General features: G+C 42.8%; 1 protein-coding gene across 2 annotated transcripts in view; it reads left to right on the top strand.

The window, feature by feature from the left end:
• SEC23A (SEC23 homolog A, COPII component) overlaps positions 1-18,519 on the top strand; it is a 128,181-nt gene that overhangs the window by 89,946 nt on the left and 19,716 nt on the right. For both annotated transcript variants that reach the window (XM_089658685.1, XM_089658684.1), the window contains 3 exons: positions 5,214-5,367; positions 8,812-8,889; positions 14,563-14,724. In XM_089658685.1, coding sequence (XP_089514811.1) covers positions 5,214-5,367; positions 8,812-8,889; positions 14,563-14,724 — 394 coding nt within the window. The remainder of the gene's footprint in view (positions 1-5,213; positions 5,368-8,811; positions 8,890-14,562; positions 14,725-18,519) is intronic.

The raw sequence follows: 18,519 nt of genomic DNA, 5'->3' as shown, positions 1-18,519 counted from the left end.
CTTGTTTGTAGGTGACTAAATACTTATTTTCCACCATAATTTTCAAATAAATTCTTTCCAAATCAGCCAATGTGATTGTCTGTCTGGATTTTTTTTCTCATTTTGTCTCTCATAGTTGAGGTCTACCTATGATGCCAATTACAGGCCTCTCTCATCTTTTTAAGTGGGAGAACTTGCACAATTGGTGGCTGACTAAATACCGTATTTTTCGCTCCATAAGACGCACTTTTTTCCCAAAAAAATATGGGGGAAAATGTCTCTGCGTCTTATGGAGCGAATACTGACCAGTCCTCCACCTGTCGATGCCATGTTAGTGCCAGCGGCTGTCCCATCCCAGTGTAGCCTGTCCCATCCCACCGCAGGCTGTCACCGAAGTTCACCCTGCCCTCTCTCAGCGGGCTGTCTGTGCAGCTCTTCATAGCAGGCAGTCCCTCACCGAACCCAGCCAGCTTGCTCTGCAGTCCGGTCCGCCCTGCAGGCGTGGCCTGTCCTCGGAGCTCCTCCCCGCTCCTGGCATGTCTATGTACTGAGCTCCCAGCTCTGCAGTCCGGTCTGCGGATGTGGCCAGTCCTTATAGTGCCTCCCCTTTCCTGTCATGTGTCCATAGTGTGCTCCCTGCTCTACAGTCCGGTCCTATCTGCTGGTGTGGCCTGTCCTCGGAGCTCAGTGCGCCCCCTGCCTTCTATAGCCTGCCTTCTGTAAGTTAAAATGACAGATGCTGGGAGTTGTAGTCCTTCTCCTTGATGTATGGTGTCAGATCATTTGATATTCTGGGTGGAGGGGCCCTGTTGGGACTTTATATGATGTAGCATGTCCGCAGTCTCTGGTCATCCCCTGTACTGTGTCTGCAGTCTCTGGTCATCTCCTGTACTGTGTCCGCGGTCTCTGGTCATCTCCTGTACTGTGTCCGCGGTCTCTGGTCATCTCCTGTACTGTGTCCGCAGTCTCTGGTCATCTCCTGTACTGTGTCCGCAGTCTCTGGTCATCTCCTGTACTGTGTCCGCAGTCTCTGGTCATCTCCTGTACCGTGTCTGCAGTCTCTGGTCATCTCCTGTACCGTGTCCGCAGTCTCTGGTCATCTCCTGTACCGTGTCCGCAGTCTCTGGTCATCTCCCGTACCGTGTCCGCAGTCTCTGGTCATCTCCTGTACCGTGTCCGCAGTCTCTGGTCATCTCCCGTACCGTGTCCGCAGTCTCTGGTCATCTCCTGTACCGTGTCCGCAGTCTCTGGTCATCCCCTGTACCGTGTCCGCAGTCTCTGGTCATCCCCTGTACCGTGTCCGCAGTCTCTGGTCATCTCCTGTACCGTGTCCGCAGTCTCTGGTCATCTCCTGTACCGTGTCCGCAGTCTCTGGTCATCTCCTGTACCGTGTCCGCAGTCTCTGGTCATCTCCTGTACCGTGTCCGCAGTCTCTGGTCATCTCCTGTACCGTGTCCGCAGTCTCTGGTCATCTCCTGTACCGTGTCCGCAGTCTCTGGTCATCTCCTGTACCGTGTCCGCAGTCTCTGGTCATCTCCTGTACCGTGTCCGCAGTCTCTGGTCATCTCCCGTACCGTGTCTGCAGTCTCTGGTCATCTCCTGTACCGTGTCCGCAGTCTCTGGTCATCCCCTGTACCGTGTCCGCAGTCTCTGGTCATCCCCTGTACCGTGTCCGCAGTCTCTGGTCATCTCCTGTACCGTGTCCGCAGTCTCTGGTCATCTCCTGTACCGTGTCCGCAGTCTCTGGTCATCTCCTGTACCGTGTCCGCAGTCTCTGGTCATCCCCTGTACCGTGTCCGCAGTCTCTGGTCATCCCCTGTACCGTGTCCGCAGTCTCTGGTCATCCCCTGTACCGTGTCCGCAGTCTCTGGTCATCTCCTGTACTGTGTCCACAGTCTCTGGCCATCTCCTGTACTGTGTCCGCAGTCTCTGGTCATCTGTACTGTGTCTGCAGTCTCTGGTCATCACCTGTACTGTGTCCGCAGTCTCTGGTCATCTCCTGTACTGTGTCCGCAGTCTCTGGTCATCTCCTGTACTGTGTCCGCAGTCTCTGGTCATCTCCTGTACTGTGTCCGCAGTCTCTGGTCATCTCCTGTACTGTGTCCGCAGTCTCTGGTCATCTCCTGTACTGTGTCCGCAGTCTCTGGTCATCCCCTGTACTGTGTCTGCAGTCTCTGGTCATCCCCTGTGCTGTGTCCGCAGTCTCCGGTCATCCCCCTACTGTGTCCGCAGTCTCTGGTCATCTCCTGTACTGTGTCCGCAGTCTCTGGTCATCTCCTGTACCGTGTCCACAGTGTCTCTGGTCATCCCCTGTACCGTGTCCGCAGTCTCTGGTCATCCCCTGTACTGTGTCCGCAGTCTCCGGTCATCCCCCTACTGTGTCCGCAGTCTCTGGTCATCTCCTGTACTGTGTCTTCAGTCTCTGGTCATTTTCTGTACTATGTCTGCAGTCCATTGGTTCAGAATATTTTTTTCCCAGTTTTCTGCCTCTAAAACCTAGGTGCGTCTTATGGTCAGGTGCGTCTTATGGAGCGAAAAATACGGTACTTTTTGGCCCCACTGTATTTGCTGGTCAGAAAATGAATTATTGTATTCAGTGGTGCCAGAAAAAAAACCTATGACCTATATTTGGGGTCTATAATTATATTTTTACACAGCCTGTTCCATTTTTCTGCACTTGACAAAATTTTAGTTTTGAAGGGATGTGCAAACATTCATAATTTTCCTAGGTAAAATGTCACTAAACCCACATCATAAAAAACTATCGATAATTGCTGTATTACATGCTGTTCATACTCACTCAGTCACTATGAGATTCATTTTCTGTATTCTACAAAAAAACTGGTTGATCCTGGTGCTTTCTATCACCACCTTTTGTTCATGTTCCCAATTCAACTAGGGCTTTTGCAGCTGTAGTGGCAACTCTGCACATGCTCAGTTTTCAGTGAATTTCTATGCTGAGCATTTCCCCCTTAACACATCTGAACAGCCCATGTGACTATATAGAGTCACCCATGTGGGTGTATACACAGTGATAAATGACAGACTGCTCCCTCCCTCCTCCTCCATGCACACTAACCAGCTAAACACAATGGGGGCAGTATATTATATGTAGATTAATAGAATAATCTCCTCTCTCTTATTCTAGGACAGGGGCTGGAGGGGTGTGACACAGCCTGTGACTGGCAAAGATCCGCCCACGCCATGCTATGTCCACAAAATAGGAAAGATTTGATTTCAAATATACAGTATATTTGTATAACAGTTTAAAACAGTTTATTTATAGTTATTTTACTCAGTATTCCAAAGGCTGTTTTGTTTTTTGTTTGAACGTGTGACTAGCAGCAGAACTGGAAGCTCCTCCTGCTTATGCTTCCCAGCAGATAGAGCCAGGTCATGTGACAGCTGCATATTGATTAGGAAAATGGTACTTAGGTGTGTTTTTTTTTTATAATTACAGCAGCATCATCTATATACAGAAATGAAGGGACTATGTAAATAAACAGTGTGTGTTTTATATCACTTTAATGTAGATACTTGTCTGCATTTCAAATCGAGTCTATCATTTGCTAAAAACATTGAATTAGCAACAATTCAGTTTATTAAGATCTAAGAAGTAATTTATGTTTGACTTTTGCTAGAAAAATGTAATTTAGTTAGGATCTGCTCTTGTCATTGCATAGATAACTGATCATGTCAGGAAGTGGAGATAATCATTCTGTAAAATTCAATACAGGCACAGCATGGGAAGTTCTGTGGTATACAAGCCATTGCCGAGGATAACTACATTTATTAGAGAGAGAATGGGATAAGAGAGGAATTGTTTTTTTTTTTTTTTTTTGTTCAAAAGCGTTTTTTGCAGGAAAGCATTTTGTAAGCGGCTGCTATCATATACACCTAAGCCCGTAACATTGTAACTGGGCACCATTGTCCCATGTGTCTGTATTGTTATTATGGTAACATCCCTTTACAGTGCTCTTTAAATCATAGTGGAAACGGCTGTATGGGATCCAGCTAAAAATAAAAATGAAAGTTTTTTTTTTATTGTACATTGTTACATTTTCCATGTTAGTTCCATAGTGTCTAGTTCTAATCTGTAAAGGTAAAGCTCACTGGTCTATAGCTCTATTTGTCCTACCAAACAAACCTTACTGATCTCATGCTGTAATGCAGTAGTTGTAGTCTGTTTGCTAAATTTCTAGATATCTTGTCCCCTGCTAGCTGTAAGACGGAGAACTGAGCGAACACATGAATGCTGAGCACTCAGTTCTGGGGCTTCACTGAGTAGAGAGCGGTGACTCTCTGTCTCCGATTCTCTGCTTTTCTTTTCCAGCGCTTACTGGAGGGGGCAGGAGTGGCTGGCTCAGGCTCTCGAAAGGCTGAGCCAGCTACCGGTCAGGCATCTGGGTGGATTCCAACATTATTGTCGGGATCCCTGCAGAGCCTGGATCGGCTCTGTGACATCAGCCGAAAGCAGACTTAGGCCTGCTTTCAACTGAATCTGGAGCACAGAAGTGCAGAAAAAAGTACACTTCTGTGATCCAGAAGAAAAGTTTGGCCAAAAAAGCTATGCACATACTTCTATTTTAAAATTTCAGTCAGGGCTTCTGAAGGTAAAGTCAATGTTTACATTCTTTTCACCATTTTTCACAGTCATTTTAGACTTAGATGTTATTTACACTTTTACACTGCAGAGCTTTCCCAGGTATAGTGATCCCCTTTTCCAGCACATTTCTAAGCATTACACTTTCCTCATTGATGCACAGTGCCTGCAGACAGTCCATTAATTTGAAGACCAAATACCAGAAATAGTGCACACACTATTTTTAACAATGTAGCACACCAGACTGAGTGGTAGTGCAGTAACATGCATTGTAATGATATTCTGTCAGTCCGGTCTTCAATCTGGCACATATATCATAAGGAATAATGGCCATCTGCAAACTTACCTTGGTGGTGTATAAGGCCACAGTGCATGTTCATTATTTTTCATGAAGAGTATTCCAGTGCCAAACCTGGGCAGACCATATACTGTATTTGTGGTCAAATAGCATTCGCATCAACCACCAGCAAGTCATTGAATTTTGATATTCTGAATATTCTAAAATTCTGAATACACAATGTGCAGTTCTCTCTAAAATGCGCTTGTTATTTAATAGGTGTATTTATTGTCTTTCCACAGTATTATATACAATAAATTCTTATTAACTGTCATATTTGATTTGTTTTTGTAGTTGGGCTGATGCTCAGACTCAGATTCAGAATATTGCAGCATCTTTTGATCAAGAGGCTGCTGCTATCCTCATGGCCAGGTTAGCTGTGTACAGAGCAGAGACTGAAGAGGGTCCAGATGTCTTGAGATGGCTTGATCGGCAGCTCATTCGACTGGTAAGATGTTGACAGCAATGACTTGTACATAAAATGCAGTAAACATTTGCAAGATATGCCGAAGTTCTAGTATTTGTCCTTTTAACTGCAATCAGGCTTTTTGGGGTAAGAATATACATGTACTACACTGTGTGCACAATTATTAGGCAAGGATTAATTTCATTATTCAACTATAGTGCTCTTGGTCAATCCAACATGTTAATAAACCTCAAAATTGAATATTTAAGAACAAGAGTGAGGTGTTGGCTTTTTTTAGGAGAATTTATGTGTGCACAATTGTTGGGCAACTATTATTGTGCAGAATTATTGTGCAACTAAATGGAAAACTAAATTTTCCCATTTCACTTGTTTGTTTTCATCCGTTAAAGTGAGAATAATAAACAACTCAAAATTTACAAATAAACATTTCTGACATTTAAAAAAAAATAAAAAAAATCAGTGGCCAATATAGCCACCCTTTTTGGGTGTAGATAGGTTTGGGAGTTGATTTTGAGTCCATCTTCAACCCAAAAAGGTACAACTAGCTTATCTTAAATAATACCAGCCCATACCTGTACCCCACCTCAGCTTGCTGGCATCTGAGATGAAGTGGAGATCTGTGCCTGTTACTGATCCAGGAATGGGCCAATCCATCTGGTCCGTCAAGAGTCACTCTCATCTCATCAGTCCATAAAACCTTTCAAAAATCTGTCTTCAGATATTTCTTGGCTCAGTCTTGCCCTTTCAAGTTATGTGTGTTGTTTAGTGTTGGTCGGGTTTCAGCCTCCCTTACCTTGGCCATGTCTCTGAGCACTGAGCACCTTGTACTTCTGGGCACTCCAGGTAGGTTGCAGTTCTGGAATATGACAGCACTGGAAGATAATAGGCTCCTGGTAGCTTCATGTTGGATTCTTCTTAAATCTTTGGTAGTTAATTTGCATCTTTTTTTCTCAACATGTTCTTGCGACCCTGTTGACTATTTGCGACAAAACGTTTGATGGTTCTTTGATCACTCCCCAATATCTTAGTAATTTCAAGAGTGTTGCAACCCTCTGAAAGACTTTTTACAATTTTTGACTTTTCAGAGGCAGTTAAATCTCTTTTATGGCCCATTTTGCCTGAGGAAAAGAAGCTGCCTGATAATTATGCACACCTTGATATAGGGTGTTGATCTCCTTAGGCCACCTGATATGCCTAAATCCAGCCTGGAGTTGGAAAATATGCATAAAAATGATGATTTGATCAAAATACTCCTCTATTATTTGTGCACACAGTATATATTGGTGTACGGTAATGTCTGCCAATGTCATCCATAACTAAGTATCTTCCATTTGAAGCATTTGTTGAGAAGGCTGCTAATCTCTTTTTTTTTTTTTAATTCAGTATTCTAACTCCTTTTAGATTCAACAAACTGCTGATAAACTGGCATTTACTGAGCTAATTAAAGTAGTCTTATTTTTGGAGAGAGGTAGGGGGCTTCGAGGAGGAACAGTGGGAGGAAGACTTGCAGGCAGTGCTGCACTGCTCTTTTAACATTACGTTTTTTGCAACTCTATTATCCTCCACCTTACGCCAACAAGGTTGTTTAGAATGGGAGTAAGGGAGACCATGGTGACTTGATTCACTTGTTATTGTGGTGCCCCAAACTGCATCTTTACTGGCAGGGGAGTCTTTAATACCTTTTAATAAGGTATTTCAGATTAATATCAGTGGGGACCCCAAACAATGCATCTTCGGTATCCTAACTGATCTACAGATGGAAGATCTCTGTAAGCAAGTGATAGCTAGAACCCTTTTTCAGTCCCGTAAGCTAATTCTTAGTCATTAGAAATCAACTGACCTCCCCACGTTAAAAGAATGGATAAATCAGATGGGCGAAACAATACGTCTTGAAAAGTACGTTTACCAACATACAGGTTGTCCTCAAATTTGCCAAGTTATAGTCTCCTTGGCTGGACACTCTGGGGTTATCTCTGGTAGATCTCATCCTGGATAGGCTGGGGAAACAAACTGCCCCTTATCTCATCTATTTATTCTCAGGAACCCTTTGCAGGTGTTATGGCTTAATTAGCTGATTAGAGTGGGACACTTTGAGCCGAGAATATTGCACCTTTTCACAATATTCTAATTTTCTGAGATTGTGGATTTGGGGTTTTCATGAGCTGTAAGCCACAATCATCACAATTATGACAAATCACAGCTTGAACTATCTTGCTTTGCATGTAATGAGTCTATCTCATATATTAGTTTCACCTTTTAAGTTGCATTACTGAAATAAATGAACTTTTGCCCGATTATTCTAATTTTTCGACTTTCACCTGTACTATCGTGTTGCTAGCTGTGATTGGGCACAGTAATTACATGGTATAGACTGAGCCAATAACATCCCATCTGTGTCATGTGATTAGCTATAGCTAATCACAATAAAACAAACTGAATTAATCAATTTCATTCAATAAAATACTTGTTTAGATCAGTCAAATTCATTGCTACAAGCAATCACGTGTAAAAAACAAAGCAAAAAATAGCCGATCAATTCCCCAAAGTAGTGCAATGTTACTATGGTAACATTATATTACTCTGGTCACAGTGTGTTTAAAAAAAAAAAAAAAAAAAAAAAAAAAATTATTGAAAAAAAATAAACAAATTGTGTTCTTTTTATTTGTACTGTCACCGGTCAGTGTCCCTGATCACTGCCACACCAATTATATGATGACGCTGTACTACACTGGTGACCGTATGTAAAATAACAAATTGTAAAAATGTTTTTTTTTTAATTTTACAAAAAATTACAGCTTCAAAAGACTTGCCATGCATCTTACTAAATACCTCAGACTGTCTACTTTTCAAAAAGGAGTAATTTGGGGGATCTCTGTACTGTCCTGGCATTAGTACATCAGGATTGATTGATTTTCAGATATATATAGCATAGTTTGTGGACTCTATAAGTTTCCTATAGACTAAATAATATACACTGATTTGGGTTATTTTCACCAAATAAATGTAGCAGAATACATTTTGGCCTAAATTTATGAAGAACAATTATTTATTTGTAAAGTTTTACAACGGAAATGAAGAAAGACTTGTCAAAATTTTCAGGCTTTTTCATGTATTTTGCAAAAAATTAAAAACACAGTGCTGATTATATAACACCAAAGGAGAGCTCTATTTGTGTGAACAAAATGATAAATATTTAGTTTGAGTACAGTGTTACATGACCATGCAATAGTCAATGCATGACAGCGTCAAAAGGTGAAAATTGACCTGGGCAGGAAGGGGGTAAAAGTGCCCAGTGTTGAAGTGGTTACAAATACACAATTCTGATTACATTGGATGAGTATTACAATTTAATGCCACATTTCACTTTACATTCTACCAATGCTACGGGGGATTGTCTGATATTTTTTAATTGATTTGAATTTTCCATGGAATTATTGGATAAACCAGGGTCTTTCTTTTTCTTAGTGTCAGAAATTTGGAGAATATCAGAAGGACGATCCCAATTCTTTCCGGTTTTCAGAAACATTTTCTCTGTACCCACAGGTAAGCATGTGTAGCAAGTTGTACTTGAAAGTGAAAACATCCCATTGCATTACATTTTATGGTTATCCTCTCTAGTTTCTCTTGTATCACTTACAATAATACCGAGCTGTCGCAAGACGGCTTTTAATAATGGAAGTCATTCAGAAATTCTTTGAGTGTGAAGCTGACTTGCAGCACAACTCGCAGGAGACAGGGAATTCCACCTCGATGTCTACTTGCTCTTGTGCACTTTTGGGGCCGGTAAAAGTAGAGAAAAGCTGTATTGTTCTTCTGTAGGGGCTGTGATGACAGTAGAAAACCTCTTCTCTTTATCTTCTACTAGATTGCTTCCTAAGCCAAACATTTACCTTGCAGTATGTTTGGAATAGCTTCATGCACACTGTTACTCCTAAACTCACGTTTTTGGAGCATTTGGCACTTTTTTGCGAAAGCAACTGAACAACACTAAATAAAAGCCTATGTGTCCATGCACACATAGGCTTTTACCAGAGTTCATGAGCAGCAGCATTTAGAGTTAATGCTTCTCTCCTGAACGCAGAAGAATCTCGTTCAGCATAGGATAGTTTTGGCAGAAAAACTTTTAATGCGGCAAAAACGTGTCTAAATGTGCATTATTGCTAGGGGCGTTTAGCACTTGAATGTTAATTTATTTAATTGACCAGATTAAATTATTATTCTGGCCAATTAAATGAATTAACGCCCAAGTGCTTGACGTGGCTGAACGCAGTACACACGTTTACCAGTGTCAAGCGTTTTTCTGCTGCCAGGAGAAAAGCATCTACAAAGCTGTTTAACAGCATCCAGCGTGCATGAACCCTTCGCTTCATCTTTTTCTGCTCATGTTAAAAACATTCACAGGAAGCAGATAGGAAGATATTCAGCACATTTGAGAAAATGGGATTAACAGCAACTATATAAATTGAATCCATAGAGACAAGTCAGAAAACAGCTGGTATTCTTTTGACTGCACTGACTAAATGAAAGCTTATTTCTTATTATTCCTATAATGCTACCACCTCCCCCTCACTTCCCCACTCTGTCGGGGTCCCTCAAGGCTCTGTCCTCGGGCCCCTTCTCTTCTCCATCTACACCTCCTCCCTTGGCCAACTGATACACTCTCATGGCTTCAACTACCACCTCTATGCCGACGACACGCAAATCTATCTCTCGACTGCTCACCCCTGCCTCACCCCCTCAGTCTCAGCCCGAATCACTAGCCTACTGAGCGACATATCAGATTGGATGTCGCTCCACTTCCTTAAACTGAACCTCTCCAAAACCGAGCTCCTAATTTTCCCCCCAGCCCGCGCACCCCCATCCCCCCCATTGACTTCTCCATCACGTCCAACAATGCCACCATCAGGCCCACCCCGCACGCCAGAGTACTTGGTGTAATTCTTGACTCCAGTCTATCCTTCCTGCCCCAAGTCCAATCGCTAACAAACTCATGCAGACTCCACCTCCGCAACATCGCCAAAATATGACCATTCCTAACCCCAGAAACCACTAAACAGCTCATCCACTCCCTCATCATATCACGACTTGATTACTGCAACTCCCTCCTCACTGGCCTGCCTCGCCACAGGCTATCCCCGCTTCAGTCGATCCTGAATACGGCAGCCAGACTCATCCACCTTACCAACATATCCGTTTCTGCCACCCCCCCTCTGCCAATCCCTCCACTGGCTTCCGATTGCCCAACGGATCAAATTCAAAATGCTAACACTGACGTACAAAGCTGTCCATAATACTGCCCCAAACTACATCACCGACCTAATATCCAAGTACCACCCAAAATGCACTCTCCGCTCCTCACAAGACCTCCTTCTCTCTAGTTCCCTCGTCTCCTCCTCCCATGCCTGCCTCCAGGACTTCTCCAGGGCATCACCCATCCTCTGGAACTCCCTACCCTAATCCATCAGGCTCTCCTCTCCTTTAGGCGCACCCTGAAAACCCACTTCTTCAGGGAAGCCTACCCCGCCCCCTGCTAATTGCCGATCTCCTCCACTCTTCCCAGCACTCCATCCCCCACAGCTTTTCCTCCCGTACCACTATCCCCTCCCTCCTAGATTATAAGCTCCAAGGAGCAGGGCCCTTGAACCCCTCGTGTATCGCATTGTATTGTTATTGAACTGTCTCATGTATTGTCTCCCATTGTAATGTACAGCACTGAGCGAACTATTGGCACTATATAAATACTGTGTAATAATATTATTTCGCACAGCTTGGTATTTTTACTGTCTTATGAAAACTTACCTGTAACATTGTGCTTGCTATAAAGGAGGGGGAAAAGGAAATTGAGCATGGTCTGTAATTTTTATTCACAGTATATAGCTTTGGGGTATTTTGGTAAATATGTATTTAAATTTGAACTCAGACACAAAAACTTTAAATATATTCCATTATAGCCACAACAGATATTTTTTTCACAGTAGAAAACATATCAAATGTTTATATTGAATCTTTTTAAATTATTTTTCGATCGTTACAAGACAAAAGTAATGGAATACATATCTAGTACATGTCCATGACATCAAAAGTTCGTAATTAAACTATGACGTGAAAGAGCATACCAAATGAACATTTAGAACATCTGGACGCATTGTCTTATCCATAGCTATTTAAAGCGGTAGTAAACTGCATCAAAAAAAGAAAAAAAAAAACCACCTGCAAGGTAAAGGCATAATGTGCTAGTATGCATTGCATACTAGCACATTATGAAGGACGTACCTTGAAACAAAGCCCTCCAGCAGAGTGCTGTCACGGCTCCCCAGGGCTTCCATCTTCATTGGGTCTTCCTTCCGGTTTCGCAAGCTCCGGCTGGCTGGCTGGCAGAGCTGCGATGACATCACTCCTGCGCATGCACGTGGGAGTCCCGGGCCACGGCACAGTGCTCTGAAGGAATGGCATACCTGTGCTGTTCCTTCAGAGTGCATGCGCCGGCTATCAGAAGGGGGTAATATCTCCTAAATGTTTCCCATTTAGGAGATATTACATTTATTATAAGCTTACCTATAGGTAAAATTATTAAAGAAGAGTTTACTACCACTTTAACCTTCTAGCACATATAACATATTACAGGGCCCTGCCCCTCAAAATGGGAAATAATATAATGCTACAGACCAAGAGCACCATTCATAGAAGTCACACGTCATGACAAGCAGAACACTCTGGTAGTATGAGGAAGAGAAGCAGAAAAGCGAATAGGAAAGAAGGAGGGAGAAGATGTAAAAAACACAAAAAAAAGGGGGTGGGGTGGAGTGGGGGAAGAAAGCTGGATGAAGGGGTGGGGATATAGGGAAGGTGGCACTTACATCTGGGAGGACCTGGAATATGGTTATACCTTACTGGATATGAAGGCCTCAAAATGAGTTTATAAGACACGTATTTGTTGTCCCCCAAAGCAATTATACATTCCAGATATCCAATCCCGGCCAACAATGAAGTATTTGGATGTCGCTAATGTCTAAATACAAAAAATCACCAGCGCCAAAAAAAAACATGAATGAATTACTAAATAAATGCTGCTGCTCATTAGTGTAAACACCAAAAAAATATAAAACATCAAAACAGCGTAAATAAAAATAATTAAAACAAAAATAAAAAATATCCTGTGAAAAATTAAAACAACATGAAAATATTTTAAATGAAATCAAATAAATAAGTCCCACTTCAAATCACTAAAGTGAAAAATAGAATTGAAAAAGTCATTCTCCAAAGAGCCTTTGACCTGTGTTGACACCGTATTAGTGCTCAAATAATATACCGCACTCACCAGATATTGGTGAAAAACGCCTTTCTAGGGTCTTTTTGGGATCCTAGACCCAGTCAATAAGCCTCCAATCATCAGATTTACCATGGACTTCCCCCACTCCAGACAAGGATGTAAACCAGCCTCCAGTCTTCAGGAACAGCAGAAACCAATCGCCAAAAAAGGTATTGAATGATGCAGAGAAAAAAATATGTATATAGTATAATACTGCAAAATTCTGGCAGAATCAATTTCCAAGTACCAAACCACTCACATTGTTATAAGATATATATCATGTACGAGCAAGCAGATGTTCTGACAGATATGCAGGAGACCTGCATGGCACCAGCGATCTGCTAATTGCTGGTGCAATGCTTTACAGGCTCCTGCAGACAAAAATAATAAATGCACATTTTTTTTTTATCTGCAAAAAGATTTGTATTTATTATTTTTTAGTAAAAGGTGAACCTATCCTTTAACAATTTTTGTGAGAAAATCAAGAATCAAGTTTTACAATAAAAAAAATCTTTAGGCAATATGCAGTATATATTACACTGGTTTAAAAAAACCTCATATAGAAAAGTAGGGGCATCAAAGTTACAGTGGGTTAGTACAACACTCAGATTCTCCCGCTTGTTATTAGGTAACCTCCAACACATATCATTTACTGATGAGTAACACTGAGTTTATCTAAAGGACCAAAGTAATATTTTAGCTTTTATGGAGTATAGAGTATATCACAGTTCACTGTAAAGCTTTCTCCAGAAGCTAACCGCATCTATAACATCATATACTGCAGAACAATGTCACGGTGGTGTGGAAGTTCAAACAATTCACTGCTCTCCTAGATTGTAAGCTCCGAGGAGCAGGGCCCTCCTATCCCTCTTGTATTGAACTGTATTATTGCTGTATTGTCTCCCGTTATATTGTAAAGCGCTGAGCAAACTGTTGGCGCTATATAAATCCTGTATAATAATAATAACTGCTCAAAAATATTAAAGGAACACTTTGAAAATGCATCAGATCTCAATGTGGAAAAATATCATGCTGGATATCTACTGATATGGACTGGGTAATTTGTTAGGACCGTTAGGCCCTATTCCTGCATAGCTGAAACCTAACAGTTTCCCTACTAATTATAAAATCTAAAATAGGGCCCAGTCGCGATGATGCCACATTTCCCAGATAGCATTTTGTTTTCCACCGTATCATTAAGTCTTGCAGTAAGCAATTAATTCTACATATTTGATTCTCGCATACAAGGTGGCTTGAGACAGAGATTCTCTTTTCTTTCAGTTCAGTGCAATGAGACATCTTGCCGCTGTTATAACATGTTTTTAACAGCTTTTTCTGACGTTTGGAAGGTGATAATACCAGTATAAACAGAAACCTCGAATCAAGCAATGTTTGTAAAAGAGTATGAACCATCTTCCAATACGGTTCAATTCTGGGGCATGACCAAAATATATGATATAGAGTGCCACGAGCTCGTTGGATCTGCTGACTTTTAATAAGCAGACACGTACCAGTCCAGGAGTCCAGCACTGTCCTTCACTGGTCTTAGGGTCCCTGGTAATGCCATCTTTGATGTGGGAAGCTGCTTGTGGCTACCTGTGTTTCACAGCCAGCTTCCCACTGAGCATGTGCAAGAAGTGCTGTGGTTTAGAATGGTCATGCAGTCAGGGGAGGGACTAGCACAACTTTACATTTTAAATGAAGTTCCGCATTGAAGATAAGTCAGGATTCTTGTTTTTATTACTATAGCACGGGTAAAGCACATACATGATTTACAATATTTCAAAGTGATCTTAAGGTGGAAATTTTAATTTATTGATAAATCAAAGCCAGTTCCTTTCTGTGTTTATTGTATAGTGCATTACATTCAGAAGCTGTTTCATCTTGCTTATTAAACTGTGTTGCAGTTTATGTTTCATCTGAGGAGGTCACCATTCCTTCAAGTGTTCAACAACAGTCCTGATGAAAGCTCTTATTACAGACACCACTTCATGCGCCAAGACCTCACCCAGTCTCTTATAATGATACAACCAATCCTGTATTCTTATTCCTTCAGTGGCCCCCCAGAGGTAAACATTAGTTTTCTTTGTTTTTCTTTCCTATTTTTTTAATTATAAGGTACTAACTGAATTGTTGCATACATATAATCTATGATCTCTTTATATGCATGGGTTCACCCCTACCCCATGCTGATCTGGGAATATGTTTTAAAGGAGTGCACATACATGATCAGTGCTGCAACTCTTATAATATAGTCACACAAAATCCTGCTAGAAACATGCTTGAGCAAGCTAGACAAGGGGGAGGCAACTGTAAAGAGGTGGAGATCTACCTGAACAACATGGGAGAAGTCAAAGGTCACCAGGCACAGTGTCGCTTGGTGTCTCATCCTCTTACCTGATTTAAACCTTGAATCTCTGTATTACCATGTGGCAATCTTGTGCATTGCACAGCAATCATGGGTTAAACCAGTTGGCGAGGAGGAAAAAAAATTGCCTCCTCCACCCGTCAAACACACTCAGATCACTTTTCAGAGGAACAGCAGTGCTTGATAAACTTGTGAATGAGCCCTTAGTTGCATTTGGCAGCGATATCCTTAGGGCTCGTTCATACGTAAAGTTGGTGGGTGGGAAAACTCTTTGGTTGAGTTGCGGTTTTACCACCCCAAATCCCATCCCCCTTTAGCTGCTGAAACAGCACCCAAAGGTGTACACATGCCGCAGCCTATTGCTTTTAGTGGGTGCTATTGGGACCCATTCAACTAAATGGGGCCACTCTGTAAGTGCCCTGCAACAGCATGCTTCTGCGGAGTCCAAGGTGTTAAAGCAGATGGTGAGAAGGCAACACAATGCTGCCTACTTTAACCCCTTGTTTGCTGTATTGCACAAGGTTGCAGGGCACTTGCAGAGCAGTCTCATTCACTTGAATGGGTCATGCTTGGCAGGTGCTACACCCACCAACCATGATAGGGCATATAATGCATGCTTACTGCGGCTGTGACGTGTGTATACCCCTGGCAACTGCAGCTAAAGGGGGTGCAGTTGGGGCGGGGGTGGTAAAAAAGAAGAAGCATGTCTTGGGTGGTAAAAGCATGTCTTAACTATAGGGTTTTACCACCCCCCAAAATAAATGTACTTGAACCTTTTTCTGTTCTGAGTCCCCTATAAGGCTGGTTTCACACTGTTGTGCTGTGATTTACCTACACCACGGGTGCAGTGCATCTGTGACTTTCCTGGGTCCGCTGTGCTGTGCCATAGACTTCTATTATATCCTACATGTGTGGTGCACTTACTGAAAGCTCACCAAAACATCTGCATTCAAGAGTTTAGGTGTGCTTTCAGAAAGTGCACCAAACCCGCAGGATATATTAGAAGTCTATGGTTAAGCTCAGGAAAGCTTCAGGTACTCTGCACTGCACCCATGGTGTAGGTAAACCACAGTACATCAGTGTGAAAGCAGCCCTATACTATTATACCCAGTGTATTGCTTCACACTGACCTGAAGATCTCTTCTTTCCTGCTGCTGGCACCACTCTGGAGACCGCTAGCTGGGATAAGAGGTGGAGTGCAGTTGGTATCACTCCGCATGGGACAGGAGCCGGCACTACAGAGGAGGCATCAGCTTATGCAGCTCGTGCTCCCTACTACAGCTCTGCATTGTACTTTGATGATCGGAGATGACCTGGCCGCGATCTACTGGTAGACCGTGATGGTACAGGTTGCTGACCCCAAAGCTAGGCTGATTCTAGGAATAATGCCGACTGAGTCCTTAAGCCAGCCATAGACTGTTTGAATTTCAGCTGGTTCAGCAGGGACCGGCCGAGATTCGAACCATGTAGGCTGAATGTACCCAAGTTCATCGATCGATCAACTTGGGTACAACCAGTCCGACAGATTTTTCAGCTATTATAGCTGCTAGGAGTAATCACTGTGTTCTCCCTGCGGGAAGGACTCCCAGAAAAATGGCTCCGCGGGAATAGAGTAACTCGTAGCAGGAAATAAAATTGCTCCCTCAATGGCCGGCTTTAGTTCGCTGCACTAATGATTTATTCTGTGCTGAAAATAGCAAATAGATCACTCCTATTAGTGATTTATTGCTGCCGAAGTGCATGAGGAGCCTAGATCCCTAACCAGACCCCCATAAAAAAAATATATTTTGAAATAAATATAAATAATGAACAGGATGAAAAAATGTCCTGTCCCAGTTAATCCCCAGGTCTCAACAAATAATGTGGATTGTTTGGATGACATCAGCATTTGTAACTTTTGCTATCAGACTTTTTGTAGTCATACTAATGGTATACTTACAATTTACACTGATAGATGATTTTTTGATGAGTTCAGTACAATATAACATTGAAAAGGGAACTGAGTTCTAAAATAAAACATGCTTGCATTTTCAGCTTTACCATTGTACTATGTTACATAAAAATTGCACTTATTTGATATTGTTTTATGTGGAAGGCTTTTGTTCCTGATAATAACCTAGGTCAGGGCTCAAAAGTTCACACCCTGAGCTACTAGCCAGGTCTTAGGAGTTACTTGCCACCAGTTGGCCCAACCAACCCCTACCCTGCCATGCCCTAATCCCTCCCCTAAACACGCCCTCATCAATGCTCTCATTAAATGACACTGTTAAATGTTTTATGCAGAATAAAGTTACAAAAATACATTAAATATATACCCCCTCCCCCCCACAGCTATGTTCTCTACCCCCTTCTCATCCCCCCCAATCCATGATGGGGAGGGGGGGTGAAAAAAAAAAAGAAAGGTGGGTGAGAGAGAAAGGGGTGAGAGAAAAAGGGGGGGATGATCCGTATTTCTGCTACGCACAATTATGGCACTGTCCCCCCATGATTTGAGGTTATAATGAGCACACAACCCCCCTTTAGAACACATGGTCTCCATTATGGTACAGTGCGCCCCCCTACTACATAAAGTAACTACAGAGCTACACACACACACACACACACACACGTCTCTCCTCTGCCTCTCTAAGTCACACTTTGTTTCTCAGCACTCCGGTCACAGACAGTTGTCCCCCTTCCTTCCACTGTTACATGCTGAGTTCTCACCAGTTGGAGTGAGATGAGTGAGATCTGAGTCCGATCCAGTGAGAGGAGTTCTCTCTCCTCTCACTGGATCGGACTCAGAGCACGCTTGCACAATCTACCCTGCGGCCCTCCCTATCCTTTCAGGAGCCTGTTATAGAACCTCCTAAGGACTCTGGGCCCTCGGGTAGTGTGTGAGTGCCTGAAAGCTTAGTCCACCCCTGGTACCGACACCCTGCTCCATATCAAACGGCTGTCTGATCGATCTGGCCCTCACTGCCATGTTATTTCCACTCTCCATTGCGAGCAGGCGAGTGGAAATTTCAAGGCCTAACCTAGGTCATTTATATGTATGCAGATCTGCTACAAAATTAGAGCCATTTCTGTCCAGAAAGAAGAAACATGTTTGGGTGTACAACAGCAAAAAATATGGTCAGGCTAATAAGTCTGAAACCAAACAAATTGCTCTGATACTAAAGGGAGTAAACTACTCTGAGGCTTACGTGGTTAAAGCGGAGCTCAACCCAAAAGGGCAAGTTCCGCTTTAAGCCTTTGTCCCCCGCTCCCCATTAAGAATTGGCACCTTTGGGGAGCGGGTACCCGAATTTGACAGGTTCCCGCTCCCACTTCAGCTGCGATCGCCTAGGCGATCAGAAGCAAAAGTTGAAATCCCCCCACCCCCTCCCTCCCTGTAGTCTTCGGGGACACGTAACAGGTCCCAGAAGACTACGGGGCCATTCACAAAGAGCAATGCTTCTCGTGCATGCACAGTAGGCACCCAGCTGAGAAGCCGCAAGCGGTCACTGCCGGGTGG

The sequence above is a fragment of the Staurois parvus genome, unplaced genomic scaffold (genome assembly GCF_062004578.1).
Source record: "Staurois parvus isolate SC_StPar_1 unplaced genomic scaffold, SC_StPar_1.0 ptg001089l, whole genome shotgun sequence".
Classification (NCBI taxonomy): domain Eukaryota; kingdom Metazoa; phylum Chordata; class Amphibia; order Anura; family Ranidae; genus Staurois; species Staurois parvus.
This window is presented reverse-complemented; position numbering and strand designations above follow the sequence as displayed.